Source organism: Rhinopithecus bieti, unplaced genomic scaffold (assembly GCF_001698545.2).
Source record: "Rhinopithecus bieti isolate Rb0 unplaced genomic scaffold, ASM169854v2 scaffold_20098, whole genome shotgun sequence".
Classification (NCBI taxonomy): domain Eukaryota; kingdom Metazoa; phylum Chordata; class Mammalia; order Primates; family Cercopithecidae; genus Rhinopithecus; species Rhinopithecus bieti.
The window spans coordinates 3,827,918-3,854,261 of record NW_016810571.1 but is presented as its reverse complement, the minus strand read 5'-3'; the positions used below and the strand labels follow the sequence as shown (position 1 = coordinate 3,854,261).

Genomic DNA, 26,344 nt, shown 5'->3' with positions numbered 1-26,344 from the left:
ACATCATAACCTCAACCTGAGAATTATGATCCCACTTACAGCAATACCTGAGGAGCCATCACATGTTCAAGAATAGCCAGATAGATACAAGGATCCCTTCAACTTTCAAATCCTTTCAACCTTCTTTCTCTCTCCTGTGCACCTCTCAGCACCCGGTCCTCCATGATCCCAAGTTCTGAACCACCCCGCTCCCACTCCAACTGCAGCTTCCTGTTCAGGGCCTCAGGCCTGGTGGGAAAGTGATGAGCTAATCCACGCTCTGGGGCTAATATGATACAAACTTCACACATTACCTCTCCCACTGGGAATTAATATTTTTAAAAGCATGCCCTCAAAAGGACAAGGTTTAACTCAAACAAATGATGGTCAAGGGTGGCATTATCCTATTCAGAAGGGGCAACAGAGAGGGAAAAATTGGGGAGGTGAGGGATGGGGAATAACCATCCAGAATTCCCCATTTATAGCCCATCCATGATTTAATCTTCATGTTAGCACACCCGCTCCATCACACTAAGTCATTACAAATTCATGACAAAATGTCTTTGCTTGCATAGCACTTTATTTTTAAGGCCAGTCATTACATCAAAGTACTAACTAGAGCCTCACTTATAAAGTGACAAGCACAGTTAGGCAATTATAATAAAGAATCACTTATAATTGAGTAAATCATTGCTCAAAATACAGTTGCTTATGCAAAAATGCACCATGATTATTATTAACAGTACAACATATTTTCCACATCATCATTATTAATATCAACCCTTGGAGAGGTTTTCTGACCAAAATTTCCAGACTTTAAGAGGAAAGAATATTTTTTTTAAAAAGTTTTGAGCTCGGCCGGGTGCGGTGGCTCAAGCCTGTAATCCCAGCACTTTGGGAGGCTGAGGCGGGTGGATCACAAGGTCAGGAGATCGAGACCATCCTGGCCAACACAGTGAAACCCCCGTCTCTACTAAAAATACAAAAAAATAGCTAGGCATGGTGGCGGGTGCCTGCAGTCCCAGCTACTCGGGAGGCTGAGGCAGGAGAACGGCATGAACCCAGGAGGTAGAGCTTGCAGTGAGTCAAGATAGGAGATAGTGCCACTGCACTCCAGCCTGGGCAAAACAGCGAGACTCTGTCTCAAAAAAAAAAAAAGAGCTCACCTGGGGGAGGGGAGGTTTGGTGCTTGATCTTTTGGCGGTGCAAAAAAGTTCCCAGAGAGGTTGCTCTCCTTGTTTCACATTTCTGGATTTAGACCCTAACATAAAATATTCCTGAACTACTTAGAATGTATATTTTTTAATAAGCAGCAAAAATAAATAAAACAGGAGCTTCAGCCCTGTTTCTCTTTACCCACTAAGGTTGAAATCCACCACTTCTGAAGGCATCCCTGTCAATGTTCTGAATGGGACCTGGCAGAGCTGCTTTTTTCACCATGACGTCTAATTTACTTGTATATCCTTTTTCCTGCATTGTCAGTAGAGCAGAAGGAATCCAGTCATTAACTCTTAACTCTGAATAAGAAAATATGCCAATGGTTAAAGAGCATATGAGAAAGAAGAGCTGAAATATCAACAAGCAAACTCAAAAGTTTTGTAATACTGTTTTCAACATTTTTCTCTAAATCTAAAACATTACAAAAAAAAATTTATTTAAAAACAAGTTATCTAACCAAAGACAAGGACCCAGCTTCCATTTAGTGTCTATGAACCAAGCACAGTGCCACCTGCCCCAGGGACTTTCTGTCCTTGACTCATTGCTAGGAAACTGTCAACAGCTATTTTTATCCCCTCAAATGGGCACTTTAGAGAGAAAGGAGAGACCCTCTCCCTAAAGCAACTCCCAAGTATCCACTAAGGCTTCTGTCACCACCGGGGAGTCTTAACAAAGCAAAGGATATTGAATAAAGGCCCTAGGAATTAGTTGAGGTGGACATAAATTATTTTTTTAGAAAAGAGTCATTTTCCAGCTGGAAACGGTGGCTCACACCTGTAAGTCCCAGCACTCTGAGAGGCCGAGGTGGGCGGATCACCCGAAGTCAGGGGTTTGAGACCAGTCTGGTCAACATGGTAAAACCCCATCTCTACGAAAAATACAAAAATTAGCCAGGCATGGTGGCTTACAATTGTAGTCCCAGCTGCTCGGGAGGCTGAGGCAGGAGAACCACTTGAACCAGGAGGTGGAGGCTGCAGTGAGCCGAGATCGCACCACTGCACTCCGGCCAGGTGACAGAGCGAGACTCTCTCAAAAATAAACAAATAGACAGAAAGTCACTTTCCATGTTCAACATATTCTATTTTTGTACAATAGACTCTAAAGATCATGACACCGAGTTTTCTCATCTGTAAAATGGAACTAATAAGAGTACCTACTATGGGGGAAGTGTGTGGGTTAAGTAAGCTACCAGCCCTTACCAAGCAGCTGGCTTGTGCAGGCAGGCCCCTCTGGGAAAGGTCCTCCCGTTTGTGTGCCAGCCATGCTCAGCACCTGCCAAGGCACATGCTGGTGTTGGTTTAGCAGGAGCCCAGCAGGGGAGGTCCGACCTCCTGCAGGAGGGTCCATGAGGCCTGCCACTTCCGGACTGCTTTTCATGCTTCCCAACACTGGTGGGTGAGAGTGTCTATGTTATGGTGTCACATTAGCTAATGAGATCATACTTGCTAAACTAGGCTAAGCTAATGAGCTCTGCTCAGCTAATCAGCTCTACAGAAATCAGCTTTCTTTTTTAGTGAATAGGCGGCCCCTAAAGTTAATTTGCAGGTTGGTTGGTTGAAACTGGGAATGTGTTTTCCCAAAGAAACAACGTGACAAATGAAGACAGAGTTCTCAGGCCGGCCCTAAACCCTTTTTTAATGCTTAAGGCAGAGAACAAAAAGGCAGAGAATAATTGTACTGGAGTTTAGGGGCTGTGGGTCCATGGTAGGGTACAGGAAGAAAGCAACTGGCAGCCTTCCCCTTTCCCAGGTGCATAGGTCGAGTAAGGGTAAAACATTGAAGAAAATAATAAAGAAAATAAACATCAGTGACTATTTTCTTCCATGTTTTACCCTTACTCAACCTATATAGAGTTCCAACCCAACTAAATGACCACAAATTTCACAAAATACATGCTTTCATTCATAACCTAGCAGGTTATTTGGTAGGTTATTGTTCCAGCTTGTGGAGCATGACAATAGTATTTGTTGAAAGGGACAAGACAAAGAAATTCTGTTTTAAACCCCTTTCCCATCCAAGAGCGCTTGTTAGAAATTCAATTTACATTTTCTTTGATGTGCTAACATCTTTAATGAGAGCAGGTGCTCTAAAATAAAGCAAAATCCATGAACTCTGGTGAAAATTAGCATAACTTTTTCCTGTACAATGCAGCAAGTCCAGTTTAGAAGGCAACAGAAAGTATACCGCCAGGCTGGGCATGGTGGCTCAAGCCTGTAATCCCAGCACTTTGGGAGGCCGATGCGGGTGGATCACCTGAGGTCAGCAGTTCAAGACCAGCCTGGCCAGAATGGGGAAACACCATCTCTACTAAAATTTTAAAATTTAAAATTAGCCAGGTGTGATGGTGTACACCTGTAATCTCAGCTACTCAGGAGGCTGAAGCAGAAGAATTGCCTGAACCCAGGAGGCAGAGGTTGGAATGAGCCGAGATCATCCCACTGCACTGGAGCCTGGGCAACAGAATGAGACTTTGTCTAGAAAAAAAAAAGAAGGAGGTACATCACCAGTCTGAGAACATTAATATCTTCAAATGAGGCTGAAGTGATGGCCTGCCCATCACTTTTTCCCAAGAAAGAAATTAAAGCGTAAAACAAGAAATTGTCCAAAAAAATCTCACATTAAAGAGATATTTTGTTGACATGATGATGGGGACCATCACATCCCACTTCATCTTCACCCCATTAAGAAGGGAGGATGAAGTGGAGGAAGCCCCAGACTAGCAATCAGCAGGTGCGCATCTCACTACTGCAGCTGTGACTACAGCAGGTGCGCATCTCACTACTGCAGGGTGACCTCAGCAGGTCCGCGTCTCACTACTGCAGGGTGACCTCAATAGGTGCGCATCTCACTACTGCAGCTGAGACCTCAGCAGGTGCGCATCTCACTACTGCAGCTGAGACCCCAGCAGGTGCGCATCTCACTACTGCAGCTGAGACCCCAGCAGGTGCGCATCTCACTACTGCAGCTGAGACCTCAGCAGGTGCACATCTCACTACTGCAGGGTGACCTCAGCAGGTGCGCACCTCGCTGTGACCTCAGCAGGTGCACATCTTGCTGTGACTTCAGCAGGTATGCATCTCACTACTGCAGGGTGACTTCAGCAGGTGCGCATCTCACTACTGCAGGGTGACCTCAGCAGGTGTGCATTTCTCATTGCAGTTGTGGCCTTGAGTAAGTCATACAGCCTTGTGGGCCTCAGTTTCTTCTTCTATAAAATGAGGGCATTTTTAACCAGTTCTACCCTTGTATGATTAGAAATAAAGAAAAATGGTGCCTGTATATATACCCAGTAACATTCTAGATACAGTGTACCAAGAGATGGATGATAGTTAACAAGAAAAAAGTATTATTTTGAAAAGTGCCTATTTTGACATATTTTTATGCTTCTAAAAAAAATCTTTTTTTAGAGTCCATTATTTGAAACAATAATGTTTCTATTTATCTTTGAACTCTACATCTCAACACTGAGTTACTGATAAGTTACGTCAATGCTTCTTGTTGCAAGGCTTTAGCATCTGATAAATAAATAACGAAGGTGGCTAATGCAAACACTCCATACATGGAAACCTTGAAATGGATGCACCTAGGTTTAACAGCAAGTTTTGGCTGTCTCCTCCACTCAAGGGCATATTGTTTTTAATGCAGTGCTAGAAAGATTGATTTAGTGCCTACTGTGAGCCACACACTAGTACCAGAGGCACAGGAGACAAAGATCAATAAGACAGGGTTCTGGGCTCTGTGAGTGCACAGGCCAGGGGATGAGAAAGGCACGCACAGCTGAAGAGGGAACCCGGCATTCACCGGTAAGAGGCAGAGCCAAAGGAAGAAAGTGGGACCTGGGGGAACGCTGCAGGGTTACTGCCAGGGCATCAGGAAGGCATCCGCTGTTTGCATTTCATAGATTCGTGGCTGGAATGGGGCAGGAGTTCTGAGCAAAAGGCACAGCAGGGTGAACACAAGAGTACGAGGCATCCTGACATCCATGGGCAGCAGCGAGGGACTCAGGGAATTGGGGTACGGAGCAGTGTTTTCCAAGTTGCAGGTGGTGTGTCATTAAATCAAGTTGGTGGGTCAAGAAGCATCATTTAAGTGAAATATTCTAGAATAAACAATAGAGTAGAATAGAATACAGTTCACTACACACGGTCAGAATAAGTACTGTTTCATGAAATTTTCCTTTCTCTCTGTGTGTGTCCTGGATCTCCATATTGTGTTGCTGGATGTAGAGGATGTAGGTCGCCCTTTAAAAGTTTGAAGGTCACTGTTTGGGGGTATAGGGTGCAGCGGGGGCTATCCAGTCATCAACCCCACTGCTGCCTTCCCAGGAACAGAGCACAGTGCTGGGAGCAGCTCTCAAGATGAAGGTGACGGCAGCCTTTCTCACACAGGGAGAAGACCATTCAAGGGGGTCACCAAAAAAGGCCTGCAGAGCCGTGGCTGGTGGTGTGGCTCTATCCCTCTATCCTCTATCACTGTCTGCGAGTGGGACCTCCACTGAGCTGCCCAAGGGCAGACCACACCATGGTCTAGGGAGGCAGCAAGGAAGGGGCAAGAAAAAAATGAAAAAAAGTTCAGCTTCAATGAATTTATTCAGAATTCTGCAACTGGGAAAAGTTAAATGTTATGGTTCACAGTGTATTTCAGTATATAAATTACACGTGATGATGGAGAAGGAGGTTACCATATACTTCTCAGTGTTGATGGCTTTTGAAAGGTTTTAATCCAGTCCTGATGGTGACAACACAAATGGTTCTGCGTAAAACTCTCCTTGCCCCAAATGTCATCCTCCCTGCCCCCTTTCAAAGTAATCTGACCAGTCTTGCCACAGGCCCACCTGGGACCTGCACCTGCAGAAAGTGCCATGTGGGGCGTCAGGATCAGGGCCACTCCGCCAGCCTGGTCTGTGGAAAGGGGCCATGGAGAATGGTGAGATCACGCCCGGTCTCCCAACAGTTGCAATGTGCAAAGGAATGCGTGCCTGGGAGAGCCCTTGCCAGGGTCAGGCCTGGCCCGGCAGAGAAGCCGCTCCAGTGGTGGGAAGTTCACCAAGATGAGGGATCCTGGTTCCAGAGCTTTCTTCTTCATGAACTCGTCAACTTTCTAGGAGTTCTGTATTCTTCATATAAGTGACAATAACAACAACTGTTTTTGTACCTTTGAAACCAGACTATTATGAGGGAAAAGGCACAAATTATGAGAAGAGACCCAAGCCCGTTTGAAGACAGGGCATATATACACAACTACAGATGACAGATGAGGCAAATACTTTTATTTCTTATCCCATGGCATGTGCTTATTCGAACACTGACACAATACCAACTTTGGCCCTGGCAACAGACAACAGCACCCAGATCTACCCAGCACTGCGGTGTCTTACAGGTATCGTATCTCCAATGCACACTACTTATGCACGCAATCATACTCAGTAAATATTTCTTGACTCAAGAGACCAAGAAATACTAACAAAAGAAGAGTGAAAAATGTATGAAGATATGGGAAAAACAGTTGGAAAAAATAAGTGGCCTGAAAGAAATGGAAATGAGACTCTGTTCTGAAGGGGTGCTTTTATCCACCCCACTAACTGCTGCTAATCAGGAAAGCAAGGTCTGACAAGCTGTCTGGAAAACAGTCATGCAGGTCCCCTCCGGAAAATTGCAGAGCTTCGTAAACGTCTTAATTATTTTGATCCATGTATACAACCAGACATTTCAAGTAAACCCATTTTTCTTTGGAGACTGAGTTAGCCTAACTGTGGATGCTGAGGAAATGAGCAAGCTAAATCTCCACTTAAATGTTTACTGTCAGACACATAGAGCTTTTTCTCTTCTTTTGTACCGGTCAGTGGAGATGCAATGAGCCATCGTTTCAGAGGAGTCATTATAACAACAGAATTCCTTTCTCTAAGCAAAAAATGGAGAATAAGTAAGAATGGCAAAATGTATTACAAAATAAGAAACATTTTAATTTGATACAATCAATTATGTTCCTATAAAACATCTTTACAGTCTTCCTGGCCCAGAAGAAGGAGTACTTATTCAAGCTGTTTCTGGAGCAACAGTAATTATTCCCATTATTCTGTCTTGGTGGGGGCAGCAGGACACTCATGTACTTTAAAATCTTCTTTGGAGGAGACAGGACTATCCCACACTGAGAAGGAAATTGAGTTAGATGTCAGATTCAGCCTGGCCTCCAGCCTCCGCTTCCCTTTCTTCCCCCCAGACGAAGGATGGCTCAGCAGGCCCTCAATTTAGCCCCAGAGGGGATGGAGCAGCAACTGCCCCACCTGGCATTAGAGACTCTTCCCCCTGCCGGCAGGCTGCCCCTCCATTCTGACATGACGCCAGTAGAAGTAACCACATCTCTGCCCTGACCCTGCCAGGTTCCCTCTAGGACTGCAGCCTGGCCTGGCGCTTTTGGGTCCACCCAGCCTGCTGGGCAAAAGCTTCTAGCGGTCCGTCAGACTTGGGACAGGGACCCTGCTCCCTAGGGACACACGTCCCTGTTTCCACACTCTACCGAATCCAGTCACTGCCCACTCTGTCTCCTCTGCCCCAGTCTCTGCCTACCTGGGGCCATCTGGGTAGCTGGGGGGCTGGGGCGCTGGGGCGCTGGGGAGCTGGGGGACTGGGGAGCTGGGAAGCTGGGAAGCTGGGAAGCTGGGGAGCTAACCCCATGCTGCCTGCCAGGCTGGACTCCCTCTCTCTCCCCTGGCAGTTGGGTTTGTCTCCCCAAAGCCTGTGTCTTTGCGCTGGGTGACAGACCCATCTGCAAAAGGCAAGTGTCATTAACCATAATAGACACTGTGGTCAGCCAGACAAATAATCCCCTCCTACCTCCTACTGTCTCGGGACTGGCCCTTTCAGAGGGCTGCAGAAAAGTCTTCAGAAGTTCAAGTCCAGCTTCATACAGGGAACAATAAGAATCTGGGTGTGGAAGGGAGAATAACGTTCCCCCAAAAACATCCACATCCTAATCCCCAGAACCTGTGAACACATTATCTTACAGTGCCAAAGGGACTCTGCAGCTGTGATACATTAAGGGCCTTGAGCTGAACTTCCTGGGTCATCCAGGTGGGCCCAGGGCAATCCCATGGGTTCTTAAAAGCAGAAAGCCCTTCCTGGCTGCAGACAGAGGGGCGTGTGATGATGGAAGGAAGACACAGAGCCTCGCTAGCTTTGAGGATGGAGGGAGGGGGCTGCAAGATAGCTCCAGAAGCTGAAAAAGGCAAGGAAAGAGAATTTCCCCTACAGCTGCCAGAAGGAACACAGCCCTGCTGACACCCTGATTGTAGCCCAGGGAGAGCAGGATTAGACTAGACTTCTGATATACAGACTGTAAGATAATCAATCTGTGTTGTTTCAAGCCACTCAGTTTGTAACAATTCATTACAGCAGCAGAAGAAAACTAATTCTGGGGGAAGAGAGAATGGGAAGTAAGGAGAATGACTCTCCATTTATTTCCAAACTTAAGTCTCCCCCTTTACGCTTGACTGGGGCTCCCATTCAGGGAAGCCTGAGATCTTTCTTGACAATGCCAACTACGGTCCACAAACCCACACAACCTTCCAAAATCAACAATTTCACATAAGACTCAAGAATAATCTTTATCTCAGGTTCAAGGGGATGACACTGTCCTGGTAGATCATTCCTTGTCTCACCATCCGAAGCCAAGAGGCAGAGAACTTAGATAGAAATAAGTGGAACTCTACTTCATTGCCACTTCAACTTCTAAATTAAAAAATAGATGTTAGTAGTTTCCTAGCTCAATAAAGGCATACAGCTTAAAAGCAATACTTCCTACCTTTATTTTTTTGGGCCAAACAAGAAATATAGTTTCTATATAAAACACTGTTAATCCTAAGTAGTAATTTTATGATGGGAAGAGTGGGCTTCTCCAACATCCAGTATCTAGCTACCTTTAAGCAGACAAGAGCATACCTCTTGGAATATCTGTACAAAATATGCTTATAGCTAATGGAATTAAGAACACAAACACAAACTTGGTGTGTTTCCTAAATAGAGCCATCACCACCATTTGACTGTGTATGTTAGGGCCATGCTGAAATTTAATTTGAATGGGTTTCAATCTTAAAGAGAGGCAGGAAAATCTGTACCAAGTTTGTAAGTGTGAGATAATTTAAGTAAAGAATTCTTCTTCCTGCTCAAAAAGACACATAGACCATATATAGCTGCAGAATTTAACTTGACTTTGGATTTTATGTTCAAAAATGCCCTTATCTGCCATCAAGAATGTGAGTATAGGAAACTCATGGCATTAAAAGACCCCAAAATAGGAGCATTCAAGATGATAAATTGCTTTGATTATATAAATCTGAGGCTTGCTGGAAAGATCAGCTTGCTAGGAGTCATTACTTGCCTAGCTATCCCCTTGTGGGACAGCAAGGCTCTGCAGACCACAAGGCCACCATAGGCTATTTCTGGAAAGGCCTTGGTGTGTCAACAGCATGGCAGGCAGGTGAAACAGGCCCCTGGCCTTCTCACCAACCCAGAGAGGGGTGAACATCCTGGTACATGACAGTGTCAAAAAGATGTCCCTAAGAGAACTGTGTTTCTATGTCTAGAGGGAGACAGGGAGGTCTACTCTAATGGTATGTTAGCTCCAGCTATAAAGGGGCAAGGAGGTAAAGGCAAAAACAGACCTACATCAACAGGACTGCTATACACTAAGATCTTAGGGAACAGAGACTCTCATCTGTTGCTCTTAATAAATTATGAGAAAAATAGAAAGGCCTCAAGTACTGATTTTATACAGTTTTGCACAGATTTAGTTTCCCAATAGGTGTATGATTCTTTCACTATAAATGTAACAGACACAGTACAGTAAGAAACTTGGGATTTTTTTTTTTTTTTTTTTTTTTTTTACAGGGCCTCGCTTTTCCCCAGGCTGGGGGGCAGTGGCGTAATCTCGGCTCACTGAAACCTCCACCTCCTGGGTTCAAGTGATTCCCCTGCCTCAGCCTCCCAAGTATCTGGGACTATAGGCACGTGCCACCATGTCCAGCTAATTTTTTGTAGTTTAGTAGAGACGGGGTTTCACCATTGTTGGCCAGGATGGTCTCAATCTTCTGACCTCGTGATCTGCCGGCCTCAGCCTCCCAAAGTGCTGGGATTACAGGCATGAGCTACCACACCCAGTGGAACTGGGATTTTTAAGGCCAGAGTGAAGGAATAATAGAGACACAGAGGCTAGGTGTGGTGGCTCACACCTGTAATCCCAGCACTTTGGGAGGCCGAGGTGGNTTTTTTTTTGATACAGAGTCTCGCTTTGTCACCAGGCTGGAGTGCAGTGGCGTAATCTCGGCTCACTGAAACCTCCACCTCCTGGGTTCAAGTGATTCCCCTGCCTCAGCCTCCCAAGTATCTGGGACTATAGGCACGTGCCACCATGTCCAGCTAATTTTTTGTAGTTTAGTAGAGACGGGGTTTCACCATTGTTGGCCAGGATGGTCTCAATCTTCTGACCTCGTGATCTGCCGGCCTCAGCCTCCCAAAGTGCTGGGATTACAGGCATGAGCTACCACACCCAGTGGAACTGGGATTTTAAGGCCAGAGTGAAGGAATAATAGAGACACAGAGGCTAGGTGTGGTGGCTCACACCTGTAATCCCAGCACTTTGGGAGGCCGAGGTGGGAGGATCACTTGAGCTCAGGAATTCGAGACCAGCCTGGGCAACATAGTGAGACCCCATCTCTATTAAAAAAAAAAAAAATTAGCTAGGTGTGGTGGTATGTGCCTGTAGTTCCAGCTACTCCAGAGGCTGGAGTGGGAGGATTGCTTGAGTCCAGCATGTCACGGCCGTGGTAAGCTATGATCATGTTACTACATTCTAGCCTTGGTAACAGAGCAAGAACTTATCTCAAAAAAATAAACAAATAAAAATAAAAATAGAGACAGGGAGTGAGGAAGAAAGCTGGCAACACCATCCAGGCGTGGGGTAGTGAGGGCCTAAACTGTCAGTACTCACTACTTTCCCACCAGGGCACATGAGATGAAGGGTGGCTTCTGCCAAGCAAGTGCTGGGACTGGGCAAAATCATGGGTGCATGAATTGGCTGCAACCCCTGTCTCTCCTGCTCAAAGAAGCACTCTGGAATGGAAGGGAGTGGGAAGAGCTGACCCTGGATTTACCATTTTTTAAAAAATTTTCAAACTTCAGCACTGTAACTTTAGTGTTGTTAGTCATATATGAATCACTGCATGTCCCAAACCAGTCCCAACATTTCATTTGAGACGTTGTGGTAGTTCAGTTTTCTAGTTACTGTGGCTGTATATTGAAGTGTCCCAAGATATAGTGGGTTAAAGCCAACGATGATGTTATTTTGTTCATCACCGTACAATTTAGGCAGAGCTCAGCAGGAACTCTTCATATCTGCTCCATTTGGCTTTCACTGGGATAACTCAAAAAAGTGGGAGTGGGGTGGGGTCATGGAGGTGGGGGATTCAAATTATGTGAAGGTTCATTTACTCAGCTGGGGTTCCACTGTCACCTCTGTTGCTATGTGGTCTAAACCCCTCTACACGGCCTCTGTATTACAGGGGTGTCCAGGGAGCTAGACTTCTTGTATGGCAGCTCAGGGCTCCAAAGGTGCATGTCCCAAGTGAGAGAGAGAGAGGGGGGGGCAGGTGGAAACCTTGCCATGTTTTCTAACCTCGCCTTGGAAATCACATAGCATCATTTCTGCCACATTCTGTCCTTCATATGTGGGCTGGCCCATATTCCAGAGGAGAGGAATCAGACTCCACCTATTTATGGGAAAAGTGTCAAAGAATCTGTGAAATGATTGTGAACCAGAACCTCAAGTATAGACACAGAGAGGAAGAATGCAGTTTAAGAGACACGGAAGGAAAGGAGGCGCAGAGCCTGATGGCTACCGGTAGGTGGGAAGGGTGGAAGTGAGAATGTTCCCAGGCCACAGTTCTGCAACCCAGAAAATGTTCTTTCCTGAGAGCGGTGGGGCCCTGAGACTCTCCATTGAGAAGAAACTGCAGGCCATTCAGCTTTCAATGACTTGCTTTCTGGAAATCAGAGGACACCTCGGCAGAGATCTCTACAGGCAAGAGGAAATGCCAGGTCGGGGGCAGGTGCTTTAAGCAGGGGACAGAGACATAGAGATGAAGGTCACATTTGAAAAGGCCAGAGCAACCACCAGGACCGTGCAAACTTGCTTAGGAAAGTAAGACAGGCCAGAGAAAGAGGAACAAAGTTAATTAAAAGCAAGCAAGAAAGAAGAGATACATGATGCAGGGGAAAAGGAAATAACTAAAGGTAAGTGGGAGAGGAACATCCTAGAAGTTAAAGAAAAAGTTTCAAAGAAAGAAAAAGTAGTCACAGTATCTTATACCACGAGAGATGGTACACTTACGAGAGATCTTATGAGAGAAAGGGAAAAGTGAAAACTGAGAAAAACACCAGATTATGTCAAGGAAGTAGCCAGGAACACACATTTTAGAGGCTCATTTCTATGATCAGTACAAGAAGGACAATCATTTATCAGCAAGTAGAAGTAACATCTCAAATAGACTCTGGTATTTAGTGTTAAAAATAAGCTGTTGCCTTGTATTCATGAGCCATGCCTGAAAACCACCAAAAGATAGCAGACTGATAGAGCTCAAATTCCTTCCCAAGTGGGTTAGATCGCCATTCCTCCACTGATAAGATTATCTCAGGGCAAGTCACAGGCAGGGCCGTTGGCTACACCCTCCTCTATCAGCTGCCTTGCTGTGCCCCGCCTCATTCCCATGGCTCTCAACAGCATGGAAGTCAGCAGTTTTTAAAATCTAGTTTGAAGATGTACAGAAATGATTATACTGCTGTTTTTAAATGGTGCACTAAAGTGTGCTTAAGTTGTTCTAAAACAGGCTGGATGTGGTGGCTCATGTCTGTAATTCCAGCACTTTGAGAGGCTGAGGCAGGCGAATCACCTGAGGTCGGGAGTTCAAAACCAGCCTGACCAACATGGAGAAATCCTGTCTCTACTAAAAATACAAAATTAGCTGGGTGTGATGGTGCATGCCTATCATCCCAGCTACTCGAGAGGCTGAGGCAGGAGAATTGCTTGAACTTGGGAGGCAGAGGTTGCAGTGAGCTGAGATGGTGCCATTCACTCCAGCCTGGACAACAACAGCCTGGGTAACTCCATCTCAAAAAAATTTTTTTTAATTGTTATAAAATAAGAAAGTGCCATTGCAGTTGAAAGCAAGTCTACGTCCAAAGTCTCTAGAGGGGGACAGGGAGGTCTACCCTAAAGGTATGTTAGCTCTAGCTATGAAGGGAAAAGGAGGTAAAGGCAAAAACAGACCTAAATGAAAGATCATCTAACTTCTACAGATAGGAGGATTGGAGTCAAGGGGGATCAACACACACACACACACACACACACACACACACACACAAATCTTTCTCTTCATTCTGGGTCCAGTCGTGGCAGAGGAAACAATTTTTTTCTCTCAGGTAAGCACCAAAGACTAGAAAGTCTACAAGAGCAGAGGCCTGGCTGGTTCAATCAGAAACCCTTGCTGTCAAGGCTTCCAAAGAAAGCTGGCTACACGAGAAGTCCCCACACACACATGGGGGACTGTACACACATTAGGTATGAGATCAGAGAAGAGCTTCAAAGCACAAAATATTATAAGGGATAAAGAAAAGAAAAAAAATTAGCTTTCTTTTAAAATCAAGAAAAACTGGCATCAAATTAAGCTAGGAGATGAAGATCTGTGATAAAGTACCTCACTCATCATAAGGATATACATTTCTATAAACCATGCTCTTAATTGTATATAACTTCAATGATCAGTTGATAGCTAGGACTTATCATTGTAATAAATATTTTAATATCACATAAAAGCCAATGAATCCCATGCTAAATTCTCTCTCACTTATCCAGGCCTAAGCATTTGGTTCTAGATGTCATAGTCATTGGCAGGGCACATTTAAGAGGATCAAAATCTGTAAAATGGAGTCTTGCAGATTCTGCATTACATACAAAATGACGGCAAAGGCCAAGAATCAGTAAGAAGTCAAAGAAAGAAAGATTAAAAAGCATATGAGGAATAAACTGGGCATATTTACACAAATCAAATCCGACAGCAGTAAAAATGAATTACATATATATGCAACAACATAAATGAATCTGAGAAATACAGTATTAAGTTTTAACAATCACAAGTTGAAAGTTGTGAGAGCAATCACTCCCACTGTAACAATGAGAACAAGCCACATTAGCTACAAAAGCATAGTCTGAAAAAAAATCTGTCAGGGAGCTTAGAATGCAAAGAAGCCTAAATGTGTCAAGTCCTTCCCAAGAGAAAAAAGGCCAACAGCTGCTTCCTTCCCCAGCAAAGCAGCAGGAAGAACAGGAATCCACCATAAACAGGAGTAAGGAGAAATCAGCTAAATTTTTAACCCACATTAATGGCCATCTGTGGACTGCCATATGAATTATAACTCCAAGGAGGCCTAGCCACCAGCCACTTTTTCTTTACCAAATGATCTTTACCAAAAACACAACAAAACTACACCAAAGGCTAGGGGTAGGTCAGGAGACTAGAGAGACATCTTCTCTAAAGCCTACAGGACCTAGCTTCAAGGTATGGTATCAAAGGGTCAGAATGTAAAAACTGAGAAAGTCACTCTGAGGCACTCCAGGCCTTCACTCAGACCACTGCAGTAGCCCTCCAAAAGCTGTGGCACAGCAGCTGTGCAGAGATTTCTTGAGGTACAGAAACTTGATGCAAGACTGAACACAAAGACAACTCCCCAGTGACCCAAAAAGCCAGCAGTCAGGCTGAAAAACAGAAATCTCCCACAGTTTGGTAAGTTGCTCCTAGGCTGTAAAGCATTTAAAACCTCCAGAGTTTTTCCAGGGCTCAGATCTCAAGCCCTGCTAAGGGGGAAGTCCTGATTCTGCCCTCAAAACATTTGAAGCCAGTGATAAAATGAATCTAACTGAAACTTCCCCAAGGCCCAAACCTGTTTCCGTTACAAACTAGATTCACTCACGCACACTAGTGTCCTGAAAAACATAATTTAACTTACTATAGACTTTATAATTCTCTTACATACAATGTCTGGCATGCAATAAAAAAATCACAAGCTTGAAGGAAGAAAGAAAATATAACCCATAATCAAGAGAAGAAACAGTTCAAAGAAACAGATTCAGAAGTGATGTAAATGTTGGAATTATTAAAGGATGATTAATAAACATGTTAAAGGATCTAGCAGAAAATATTAACACAACCATGAACAGATGGAGGATTTCAGCAGAATAATGGAGACTCCTTCAAAACTATTTTTTAAGTGTAGAAGTGCTCAAAATAAAAAAAAATAAGATATCAAAATTGACTTAACATAGAAATATTAAACTTGAAGACAACCCGACAGGAATTATCCAAACTAAAATACAAAGAGGAAAAGAAAATAATTGACAAAAACATGGAATAAAGTATCTAAAAAGTATGGGACTATATAAAATGATATCATATATAATTAAAGAAGTACTAAAGAAATATTTGAAAAAAGAATGAAAAAATTTCCCAAACTGATGAAAGATATCAATCCACAGATCCAAGAAGTTCAGCAAACCCCAATGGGATAAATGTACAGAAAACCATACATAGGCATGTTATCATATTCCAACCACTGAAAAAAAAGATAAAGAGAAATCAGCTGGAGAAATATCACACATGACATATGGGGAGAAATGCTTAAAAAAAAATAACAAGTTCTCATCAAAAACAAGAGATCAGAAGACAACGAGCTAATATCATCAAAGGTCTGATAGGAAAAGACTATCAACCTAGAATTCTATATCTAGTAAAATATGCTCTTAAAATTAAGGCAAAATAAACTTTTCAGAAAAGCAAAAACCAAGATAATTTGTCACCAGCAGACTTGCATATAAGAAATGCTGAAAGTACTTTAAGCCAAAGGAAAGTGATATAATTAGAAGAAATGAAGGGTACCAGAAATGGTAAATACATGAGGATAAATATAAAAGTCCATTTAAAATTATCTCTATTTAATATATGTACATATGTACATATGTGTTATATCTTATACATGTGTATATGTGTTTTAAAATATATTTATTTTACATAAATTTATTTTTCTTTTAAATACTACTGATAGTTTAAAAATAACAAAATTTACTGGCTTTATAGCATATATGGATATAAAATATATGACAATTGGTACAAAGGGTGGAATGAGTAAGAGGAATTATAATGTTTTCTATTTCTTGCATTATTTGTGAATAATAATACTATTATTTGGAGATAGACTGTAATAGGTTAAAATGCACATTGTAATCTCTTAAACAACTAAAAATAGCACAAAGAAACGTAGCCTAAAATTTTGCTAAAGATAAAACGAAATACTAAAAATATGCAATTCATCTAAAAGAAGTCAAAAGGTGGAAAAGAGAAACAAAATACACATTAGTTAAATAGAAAACAAATACCATGATGATAAACCCAACAATATTGGGACAAATGGCAAAATCTCAATGTGGACTGTTGTATCCACGTTAGATTTCCTAAAACTGATACCATTACTATTTATGTGGGAACATCCTTTTTCTTAAAAATTACATGCAGAAGTATTTGGATGTAAAGGAACATAATATCTGCAACTTACTCTTCAATGGTCTGAGGGGGAAACTGTTAATAGCAAGATTGAGGGAGAGAGGGAAAAAGAAATAGTTGCAGAAATATGTCAACAATTGATGAATCTGAATGGAGAGTACACAGAGTTCTTTAGTCTTGCAACCTTTCTGGAAGTTTGAAATCATTTCAAAATAAAAGTTATGTCATCTGCAGAATTACATGGATTCATGAACAGACTGCCTTAAATCCTATGCTGTGATGCTATCTTATGTTAAATCCATATAAAATCAATGTCTGCATTTTTTAAAAGGCTACATATGGCATGATACCATATTTGTAAAGAAAAATAAACCAAACCAAATAACCTATTGTTTGGGAATACACACACTCAAAGTCCCTGAGAGAAGACAAAGCAAGGTGCTGATAATTACCAAGCTCAGACTGTGACAACCTCAGGGAGGGGCAAGAAGATGGGACTGGGCCAAGACAGAGGACTGAGTAGACTCAAAGCATTGGTGTTGATGAGCTTCTTGGTTTGGGTGGTAGTTTCATGGCTGCTCTTTACAGTATTTTACTTCAAAACTTGCAAGTGTTACATATCATCTTCTGTATTAATCTCACATTACATTTTTTAAAAGATGGAAATTGGGGAGGTAGAAGATCATCCAGTTTATAAAAATAAGTTTGAAATGGAACCAACCTTCATATTTAGTGATGAACTGAACAAAAGCATTAGGTTAGTCCCCAACTCTTATCTGAATCAACTGACATTTTATTAGATCCAAATTCCTGGATATAACTAATTAAGTATCTATTGATCACCACTGTTTTTCACTTTCCTAACAACCTCAGCTATAAAACAACAAATGCACTTCCTTGCAATTTTTAATTTAAATTTTCTTGCTAAGACATAATAACTCTGCCATGAATAAATTATGTGCAACACTGTACTGAAAAAGAAAAAAAATCCAGGATATGCAGATATGGCCCATTAAATAATTAACCATCATTATCTTATTATAGGAACCTAGAGGAGTCCTTTCTGCACAATTTAGCACCACTTCCCACTAGCTAAAAGGGAACACAATAAAACATATGTAGTCAATAGTATCCTTAAGAGTTTTATTAGATAAATTCAATTGTCCAAAGTGAAGAGCCTATAAAATGAGAAATTATTCTAGGTGCTTGTGGTTGTTAGGTAACATTCAAATATATCCCAGAGTGCTTTATTTGCTTAAAGCATTTAGTTCAAAAATAAATACTAGAAAGAAGTCTTGATTAGCCAAGAGAACATCCCAGTGTTATCACTAGTTTTCTAAACAACTAAGAAAAGCTTTTCCTTCTGCTTTAATTAACACACTTGAATTCAGAAGAATTACATCAAATAAAGTTTCTGAGGCAAATGTGTTCTACAAGACATTATTAATTATAAACTTTATTAATGTACAGAGCTTTACAAAACGCAAAAACTAAAGCACAAGAAAGGTATTTTCCGAAGTGTTTCAATATTACCATTACTTCATTAAACAGCAGATATTTACTGGGAGCTTGCTATTATAGACCAGGTACTATTCTAAGCCCTGGGGATACAGCAGTGAACAAGGTCAGTCCCTACCCTCAAGAAACTGACATGTGTTGATCACGTACACAAATGAATGGGTTAGTGCTTTCATGTCAATGGATCATAAGGTTTTGAAGTCACCTAAAGTTCTCGTGAAACCACAGTGGATTATAAATGTCCTTGGCTCCATGTACTATGTTCCTAGGAACTGTCCTGTGGTAAGGTTCTGAGGGTCATGTATTGTCTGTATCAACCCCATGGCGTTCTATGATGCACAGCATGGCCAGCACTTGGAAAAAACAGATGAGACCCTATGCAGATGTTTTCTGAGATGGTGGAGAGGTTGATGCAGTTCTGCATGGTCAGGGTGTGGTAAGAAAATATGGGATCATTATATGTTATAAAGGCAGCACCCTCTACTAGAAAATAAAAGTTACCCGTCTATAACAGAGACGTTCTTGGAAATGACACATTTATTATCAGGGGAGAGCCCCAAGTTCCATCTTCAAAGCAAACATGATCCCAGTTCTACTGACTCCCCAATTATTCATCATTTGTTTCAGAGGAATTAGCTAAATGTAAAAAGAAGAAGGGAAGGAAGGAGGGAGGAACAGAGAGAAAGGTTTTTTAAACAAAACATCAATGGACTTCTAGTGATGAGAAATTTGAGAATGTCCCCACATTCTCAAGTGTCTGAGCCCCAGGAACACGTCCAAACTTGTCTGTGGTGACAGTGTAGAATGGTGAGACCCAGTCAAGCCCCAGATCTAAGCAGACCTTCCTCACCTCATCTGATGCTGCTGAAAACACAAACCTCACTCAGCCTCCTAGTTTGTTTCCTTCATTCTACCCCAGTAAGCAAGACTATGACAGTTTAATATTTCAGGACCAAAGACTTTTTATTTTAAAAATTACAACTATAAACAAAAGCAGGCTGTATGTGTGCATATGTCAGGGAGAAGAAGAAATTGTTAATGTTCACTGATCTTTTCAAATTCTACTTCTGGGAATGTGAGAATGACGACATTGCATAGACAGCCTTGATGAGACTCTTAATAGCTGCAAAGAGGGTGAGCTGTCTGGATAGCACTGCCGTCGACTCCCCACCTCCCCTAAACACAGCTATGAAATGCTGTCACTTTTCATCAGTACTCCACACGGCGCATAAAGACGCCAACAGACAAGCAGTCCCTCCTTGCTTGAGAAAGAGTACAGTATTGCATCTGGTTGCTTCTAGTAGCTTTCTGTACTGTCTTCACTGTTCTGGGATGGTGGCTTCAAATACAAAAATGAAATCCAGTCTGGATAAGGACAGATCCCCAGACATCCCTGAAGGACTCCCATTCTGAATGGGTAACAGCAAAGCCACAGCTTCACAGAGGCTCCTTGGACTCATACAAAGGAGCTTATTTTATTTTATATTTTAAATTTTATTTAAAAACTTAGAGATGGGGGTCTCACTATGTTGCCCAGGCTGGTCTCGAACTCTTGGGCTCAAGTAATCCTCCTGCCTCAGCCTCCCAATGTGCTAGGATTAAAGGCATGAACCACTGTGCCCAGCCAGGTCTTTACTTTAATAGCAGACTGCATAGTTCTGAGTTTTTCACAGTCACAGTTGCTTATTAACCTACATGTTCCCTTCCTCAAAATGCTCTCCAAAAAGGGTGACCAGAGTCCTTGCGGGGGCTACTTCTAAGGTTTACTCTAATAATATGAACCATTTATTGAGCCCTTGCTATGTACCAAACACTGGTACACAGCATACCATATACTGTACTGTATATACTATACTGTATACTATGCAGAGTATACGTTTTCCATTTAATCTTCCCATCATTTAAAGGTAGATTATTATTAATCTCAGTTTACAGACTGGGAAACTAAGACTTTAAAAAAACAATCATTTGCCCAGGGTTATACTGCTAGTAATAAGCTTAGGGTCTGTCCTTCCAAAATCCATGCCTTTAACCAGTACTCTAGACTTGAACGAGGAGCAGCACAATTAGTCAGAAAGAGCACTGGCTTTGCAGCCAGAAGCCTTCCCACTAATTAGCTGTGCGACCCTAGGTGACTAACCTCACCAAGCCTCTGTCACTTCATCTTAGATGTGGGAATAATCATTTCTACCTTGCCTTTCTCCAGGGGTTGAAGACTGTATCAACACCTGTTGCTGAGTTCTAGTAAGTTCATTTCTCTTGGACAAACTTTCTTGTCCATCTGTTCAAGGTCAGGAATGAGAGCTGGGATGAGAGAAGAATTGCAGACAAGGGAGGGCTAAAACTAAATGACTAGGTTATTCGTTCTTCTTGTCACACATTTTATTTGCTTTTGTGTAACTGGCGAAACACAATTCTAATGTTTGACAATGAATTTTACTAACATTAGAAGCTATCTAGACATGATAGCCAGGTGCGGTGGCTCATGCCTATACTCAGCACTTTGGGAGGCCAAGGCAGGAGGATCACTTGAGCCCAGAAGTTTGAGACCAGCCTGTGCAACACAGTGAGACCCCTATGTCTCTACAAAAAATACAAAACTTGGCTGGGCATGGTGGTGCACGCCCACAGTTCCAGTTACTAAGAAGACTGAAAAGAGAGAATCGTTTGAGCCTGGAAGGCCAAGGCTACAGTGAGCCATGATTGTGCCACTGCACTCCAGCCTGGACAACACAGTGAGACTCTGTCTCCAATAAATAGCTATCTGGACATGATGGTCAGGTGCAGTGGCTCACACCTATAATCCCGGAACTTTGGGAGGCCAAGGCAGGAGGATCACTTGAGGCCAGAAGTTCAAGACCAGCCTGGGGAACATAGGCAGACTCCATCTCTATAAAAAATTAAAAATAAATTTTAAAAAAGCTATCTAGACATGAAATTAAACAATCAAAATAGGGGACCACATAGTATGTGTTCAATAAATAACTAGAAGAAGGCAGGAGAAGGGCAGGCCAGGGGTAGGCAGTACTGGCATTTCTTCTGGATCTTACTTAGGGATTGGCCTGTTGGTATTTTCTTTCTCTGCATGGGGTTAACTTGTTCTTTGGTCTTTGGCAAATTAATTTGGTCAAACTGGTTATTTAACTTATGAATAAAGAACTTGAAAACAATGCAGTGACAAATATTCTCAACTAAACCATAATATTCTATAGCTTGAACAGCCTCTGATTTTTCTGAACAGAGGCATCATACAAGGACGGGCCTCTTGCTTTCTTGAAATGTCAAATTGCCTAGTTGAAGCAACACCCATGGAGACCAAACACACACACATATACACACATACACTCCCACAGAGCTGATATAAAAAAAGATGCTGCAAACAGTAGCTAATAAAATCCCAGCACACACATTTATTCCTACAGTCATCAGTTAACACAACACTGACGCAGAGAAAGATCCCTAACAACCTGCTAGTGAGGACTTTTGGGAACTCTTGAAAAAATACACGCAGAGATCAAGAAACGAAAATGAATTTATGATGGTTTGGTTAGAAGCTATGTTTGAATGAAGAAAATAAAAGATGTTAAGTAATAACTGGGGGAATCCCTAACCATACAGTGGGGATTTGGGTATATACAGAATATGAAATATTCATCATTCTCCATGGAGCACACTTGTGGCTGAAGCTCTGCAACAGAACCACAAAATTAACCCATTTTCTCCACAGTTAAAATCGCTAAAAAGAGCAAAAGTGCCGATTTGGATCTGTTCAAGATTTAAAAAAAAAAAAAAATTAGGAACACAGTGGATACTCTGCAACTAGAGGAGCACCTGTAACTAAATCCGCCATTAAAGAGATGGCATTTCTGTTAAACCACATGGCATCATGGCTCCAGTGCTGGTGTTTATCCTAACACATAACATAAACTCATGGGGAACCTCTGTGCCCCTTCTTCCAGTTTCCAGGGTCTGTAAGGACAAGAGGCTGCTCTCAATGGGGGCCCATGGGAGCAACAGCAGCATAAGTAGAGTGTGTCTCCTTGCCACTCTGAATGACTGTTCACACCCTTCCCCTCCCGTCCACAGGTCCCCCACTGACTCTACTTACTAGTGTCAAACAGATACAGAACCTAAACATCAAGGGGGGACCCGGGGAAGTGCACACACCATCGGAAACGGGGGAGAGGAGTTGTGTGTGAGAAGGACTGGGGAAGGGGAATTTGCTTAAATCTGACATCCTTCTCATTGCCTGGTCTAACTCAGTCCTGTTAAAACTGCTCATCAGAGCAGTGTCCAGATACAAAACGTTTCTCCTGAGAGTCAGAGGGCTTTGAGTGACAAGTATTACATTGTCAAGAGATCATTCATTTCCAATTGAGACAGCATTTGGAGGAGCAAAAGCCCGGCACAAAATTAGAGCCTATTAATCCTACTCAGAAACAAAAGTAAATAAATTCAAAAGGTTTTAATTAAGCCTACCCAACAGGAGGAGGCGGAGACTGAAGGAGTACCATGCCCAATAATAACCAGGATTTGGGAAGCCCAAAGAAGAACACCCTATAAATATATTGCTTTTTTTAAATTCTGGGGGGAAAAAAGTAACTCCACCTTTCATTGAACATAGGATACCAGAAATTACATAAGGAGTTGCATTCCAAATGTTGCATGCAAAGAGAGCAATTGAAATTGATTGGAATGTGGTTTAACTGCTTTATCTAATCACTGTTAATAAATAAGACCTTTCATTAGCTGGCAGGAGGACAGTTGCTACTGGTCAATTTGATTTTCCTGAAAACGGTGAAGACTTGCATGCACTTTTTTTTCCCCCAGATATAATCCCTAAAGTCCAGACTCTTTCTGGAATCAGAAGTTGTCTCGTAGTGTCATCCTCTTCCTTAACAGACCTAAGGTCTCCTTTCAAGTGTTCCCAAATTGTTTGTTTTGGACACTTTTATTGCAACCTTTTGAAAGTGAAAAGTTTAGAAACCTCATGGCAAATAAGAAATTGTTAATCCAGAGTGAGCATGTAGGAGGCTGGAGAATGAAAGGATCTATCCAGGGCACACTAGGTAGCCGATACTTTGAAACCTGAAATAACCAAGATTCCTCAATTATTCGTCGAAGTTACATGGGAGATGTAGTCAACTGAGCTTAAGAAGATGCCCTATATGTTGTCAGCAAGGGGGGAAAAGTCAGTTCTAGGTATCCCTGACTTAGGAATCTATCGCACCCCACCTTCCCACGGCAGGCTACATCTGGGTTGATTTACTGGGTTCCCAAACTCGATTGAGAGCGCCCCAGGGATAAAGGACCGGCGGCCCCACCTGCTGGGTCCCATCCGTCACCTGGAGCAGGAAGGCCTGGCCCCCCTTCCAAGCGGACCCCTTCCCTCCCTGCTCCCAGAAGCCCGGCCCAGAACGGCATTCTTTCTGGGGACCCAAAAGCAATCAGACATTTAAAAGCAAAAAGAGGGAGCCCGGGCTGGCATTATATAACAATTTACAGTAGATAAGGCTTCTAGAAACCGAAAGCAGCCCGAGGAGGGGCGGGGGACAGGGAACGCGAGGGCAGCGCGGCGTCGGGGGAGCGGCCGCAGCCACTTACTCGAAGGCGAAGAAGAGTCCGCTAGTGACCAGTATGAGGACGAGCGTCAGGTAGAAGACGCCCGTCTGCCGGGCCATCATGATCCTCCCGTTGCAGAAGAACTTGTTTCTTCCCGGGAACACCTCCCATTTCCTCCGGGCCGCGATTTTCTTCTTCTTGTGGGGCGACTCCATGGGGGAGGAGCTGTGGGTGCTGATCTGGCTGTACTCGCAGTCTTTCATGGGCCCGCCGCCGCCGGGAGGCATCCACGAGGGCAGCCGGCTGGGGCGCACACCCCAGGAGGCCCCCCGGCCGCGCGGGCCCCCCGAGCCACGACCGCGCCGGCCGCCCAGCCGCCCCCGAGCCGCGGCGCCGCCGGCCCCTACACGGGCTCCGGCTCGGGCGGACAACTTTGCGAGGGACACCCAGGTTAACCCTCCCGGGGAGCACTGTCCTTAGCAGAAAGCCCCGCTCCGTGGGGGGACGGCGCTGGTCCGCAGCCGGGCAGCGGCTCCTCCGTCGTTCCAGCTGTCCCGGGGCGCGGGGCTCAGCCAGCCGGCCCCCGGGTCGCCGACGCCGCCCCTCGCGTGGCTGCCCGCTCGCCCCGCAGCCCCAGCTCCTTCTTTCACCCAGCTGCGCCTCGGCTCCGGCCCGCCGACCCCCGAGCACTGCGCCCCGAGGGGACACGAGGCGGCGGCCCCGGCGCCGGCTTCCTCGGGAGCCACTTCTGCGCCGCGGCCAGGTTGGGTCCACTCCTTCCTCCGGCGGCGGATCCTCCCAGGAGAGAGCGCTAGCGACTGGGCGGCCGCGCGCGGCACCGGCAACCCCTCCCAGGGGTGGGGACAACCACGCACGTTTTTCTGTCAGGAGCCTCTCGCACCGCGACCCGGTGTCGCTGTGCCTGGCAGCCTAGTCGAGTCCACGGCCCCCGCGCGGGGATGCCCGGGCCGAGGGCGGCGGCGGCTCGCGGGCCGCGCGGCGAGGACTCCCTTGCTCCCTCCTACCCGGAGGAAGCGGCCCCGGCGAGAGGAGGGCCGCGGGGACACCGCACAGACACTTGTTTGCAAGGCTCAGCCCCGGCGCGCGCGCGGCGCTCCGAGTGGGTCCGCCTCCTCCGGGCCGGGTGGGCGGTGGCCCCGCGCCTCACCCGCGGCTCCTCCTCCTGCTCCTCCTCCTCCTCGCCCGCGAAGCCAGGGCACCGGCGCAGCGGGATTCCAGCCCCAGTCCCCTCGGGTGGGCGCCCTGGGCTGTGGAAGGCGCGGGGGGCTCCCCGTGGCATCGCCCGAGTAGGGATGGGGTTGGACGCCCGCGGCCCCGCCGCGCCGTGTGCTCCTGGCCCACTTCAGTCAGTCTCGCGGCTTCTCCCGGGTTTATCCCCCGCAGCAGCTGCCGCCTCGGGACACGCTCATTCCCACGGCCACCGGCAAGCCAGTCCGGGCGACTCCCCGGGAGCTGAGGAGCCGCGGCGGGGAGGTGACCCTCCCCGGCCTGCGCCCCCCTTCTTCCTCCTCCCCAGCTGGGCGCGTGGTCGCGTCGCCGAGGGACTCTGCTGATGCCCGAGGAATGGGGTGGGGTGCCGGGTGCCAGGATAGGGAGAGGCGGCCCGAGGCCGGCCTGAATCTGGGACCGGGCTGCGGGCGAGGGTCTCGGGGCCCGGCTCGGCCGGCTTCCGGGCCCAGAAGGGCAGAGGAAGCGGTCGGGGTCCCCTCCGGCCCCGGCCTCCCTCCCGGAGTGGAAGCCCCTTGGAGGCCAGGTTCTGGGTTGCTGCCGCCCAGCCTTTTCGGTCTCCACTTCTCCCCACGGACGTTCACAACTGCTCGCTTTATTTCTCCATTTCCTCGTAGAGCCCCCTCGGCAGCGGAGGGATCGCGTGCTTCTCCTCTCGCGCCCGCGCCTCCCTCCTTCCCACCCGACAGCCCAGGAGCAGCTGCGGGCGCGGCCCTGGGACTGCGGCAGCATGGGACGCCTGCTCGCTCACGCCCTCCCGGGCTTTGCTGCGGGTCCGAGCCCCCGCAGAGGTGGGCATAGCCCGGGGCCGAGGAAAGCGAAGGCAGCTGGGCGGGGACGCTCGATTTTCCGAGCCCCACTTTCCTTTCACAGCCCACTGGGATGTGTAGTTCTTCCGCCCGCCGGCCGGCGCCGAGGGAAAGCACGACGCGGGGCCTTAGAAACTACAAGTCCCTGCATCCCCCGCGACAAGGGCAGGAGAGGCGTGGTGCCAGGCGTTCTGGGGCTGGGTGATGGGAGAGAGGAACCAACAAAGGGTGTTGTGGGGAACGGTGCCTTCTCTGTACTGGGGAGTTTGCACGTTACACATGTTCTTTGTCTAATTTTCACCGGAACCCGGCGAGGCATTATTGTATCCAGCTTAGGGAAAGCTTAACTACTGGCCAAACATCACAAAGCTCCCAAGTAGTAGAGATGGCATCGAACTCAGAGCCCTAA

The 26,344-nt window shown here is 45.2% G+C and overlaps 2 protein-coding genes across 2 annotated transcripts in view; one reads left to right on the top strand and one right to left on the bottom strand.

Moving 5' to 3' along the window:
* The window catches only part of ZDHHC14 (zDHHC palmitoyltransferase 14), a 172,470-nt gene extending 147,292 nt beyond the window's left edge, over positions 1-25,178 (bottom strand). The window contains exons 1-4 of the mRNA XM_017892356.1: positions 25,047-25,178; positions 24,754-24,899; positions 24,385-24,658; positions 23,921-24,309 (exon numbers count right to left, since the gene is read on the bottom strand). Of these exons, the coding sequence (XP_017747845.1) occupies positions 23,921-24,309; positions 24,385-24,658; positions 24,754-24,899; positions 25,047-25,178 (941 nt within the window). The remainder of the gene's footprint in view (positions 1-23,920; positions 24,310-24,384; positions 24,659-24,753; positions 24,900-25,046) is intronic.
* Positions 25,179-25,191: 13 nt separating this feature from the next.
* On the top strand, positions 25,192-26,344 carry LOC108542369 (uncharacterized). The gene is given in 6 exon segments (XM_083287452.1): positions 25,192-25,322; positions 25,461-25,573; positions 25,576-25,637; positions 25,639-25,735; positions 25,738-25,923; positions 25,926-26,344. Coding segments are annotated over 6 exon segments (1,008 nt in total).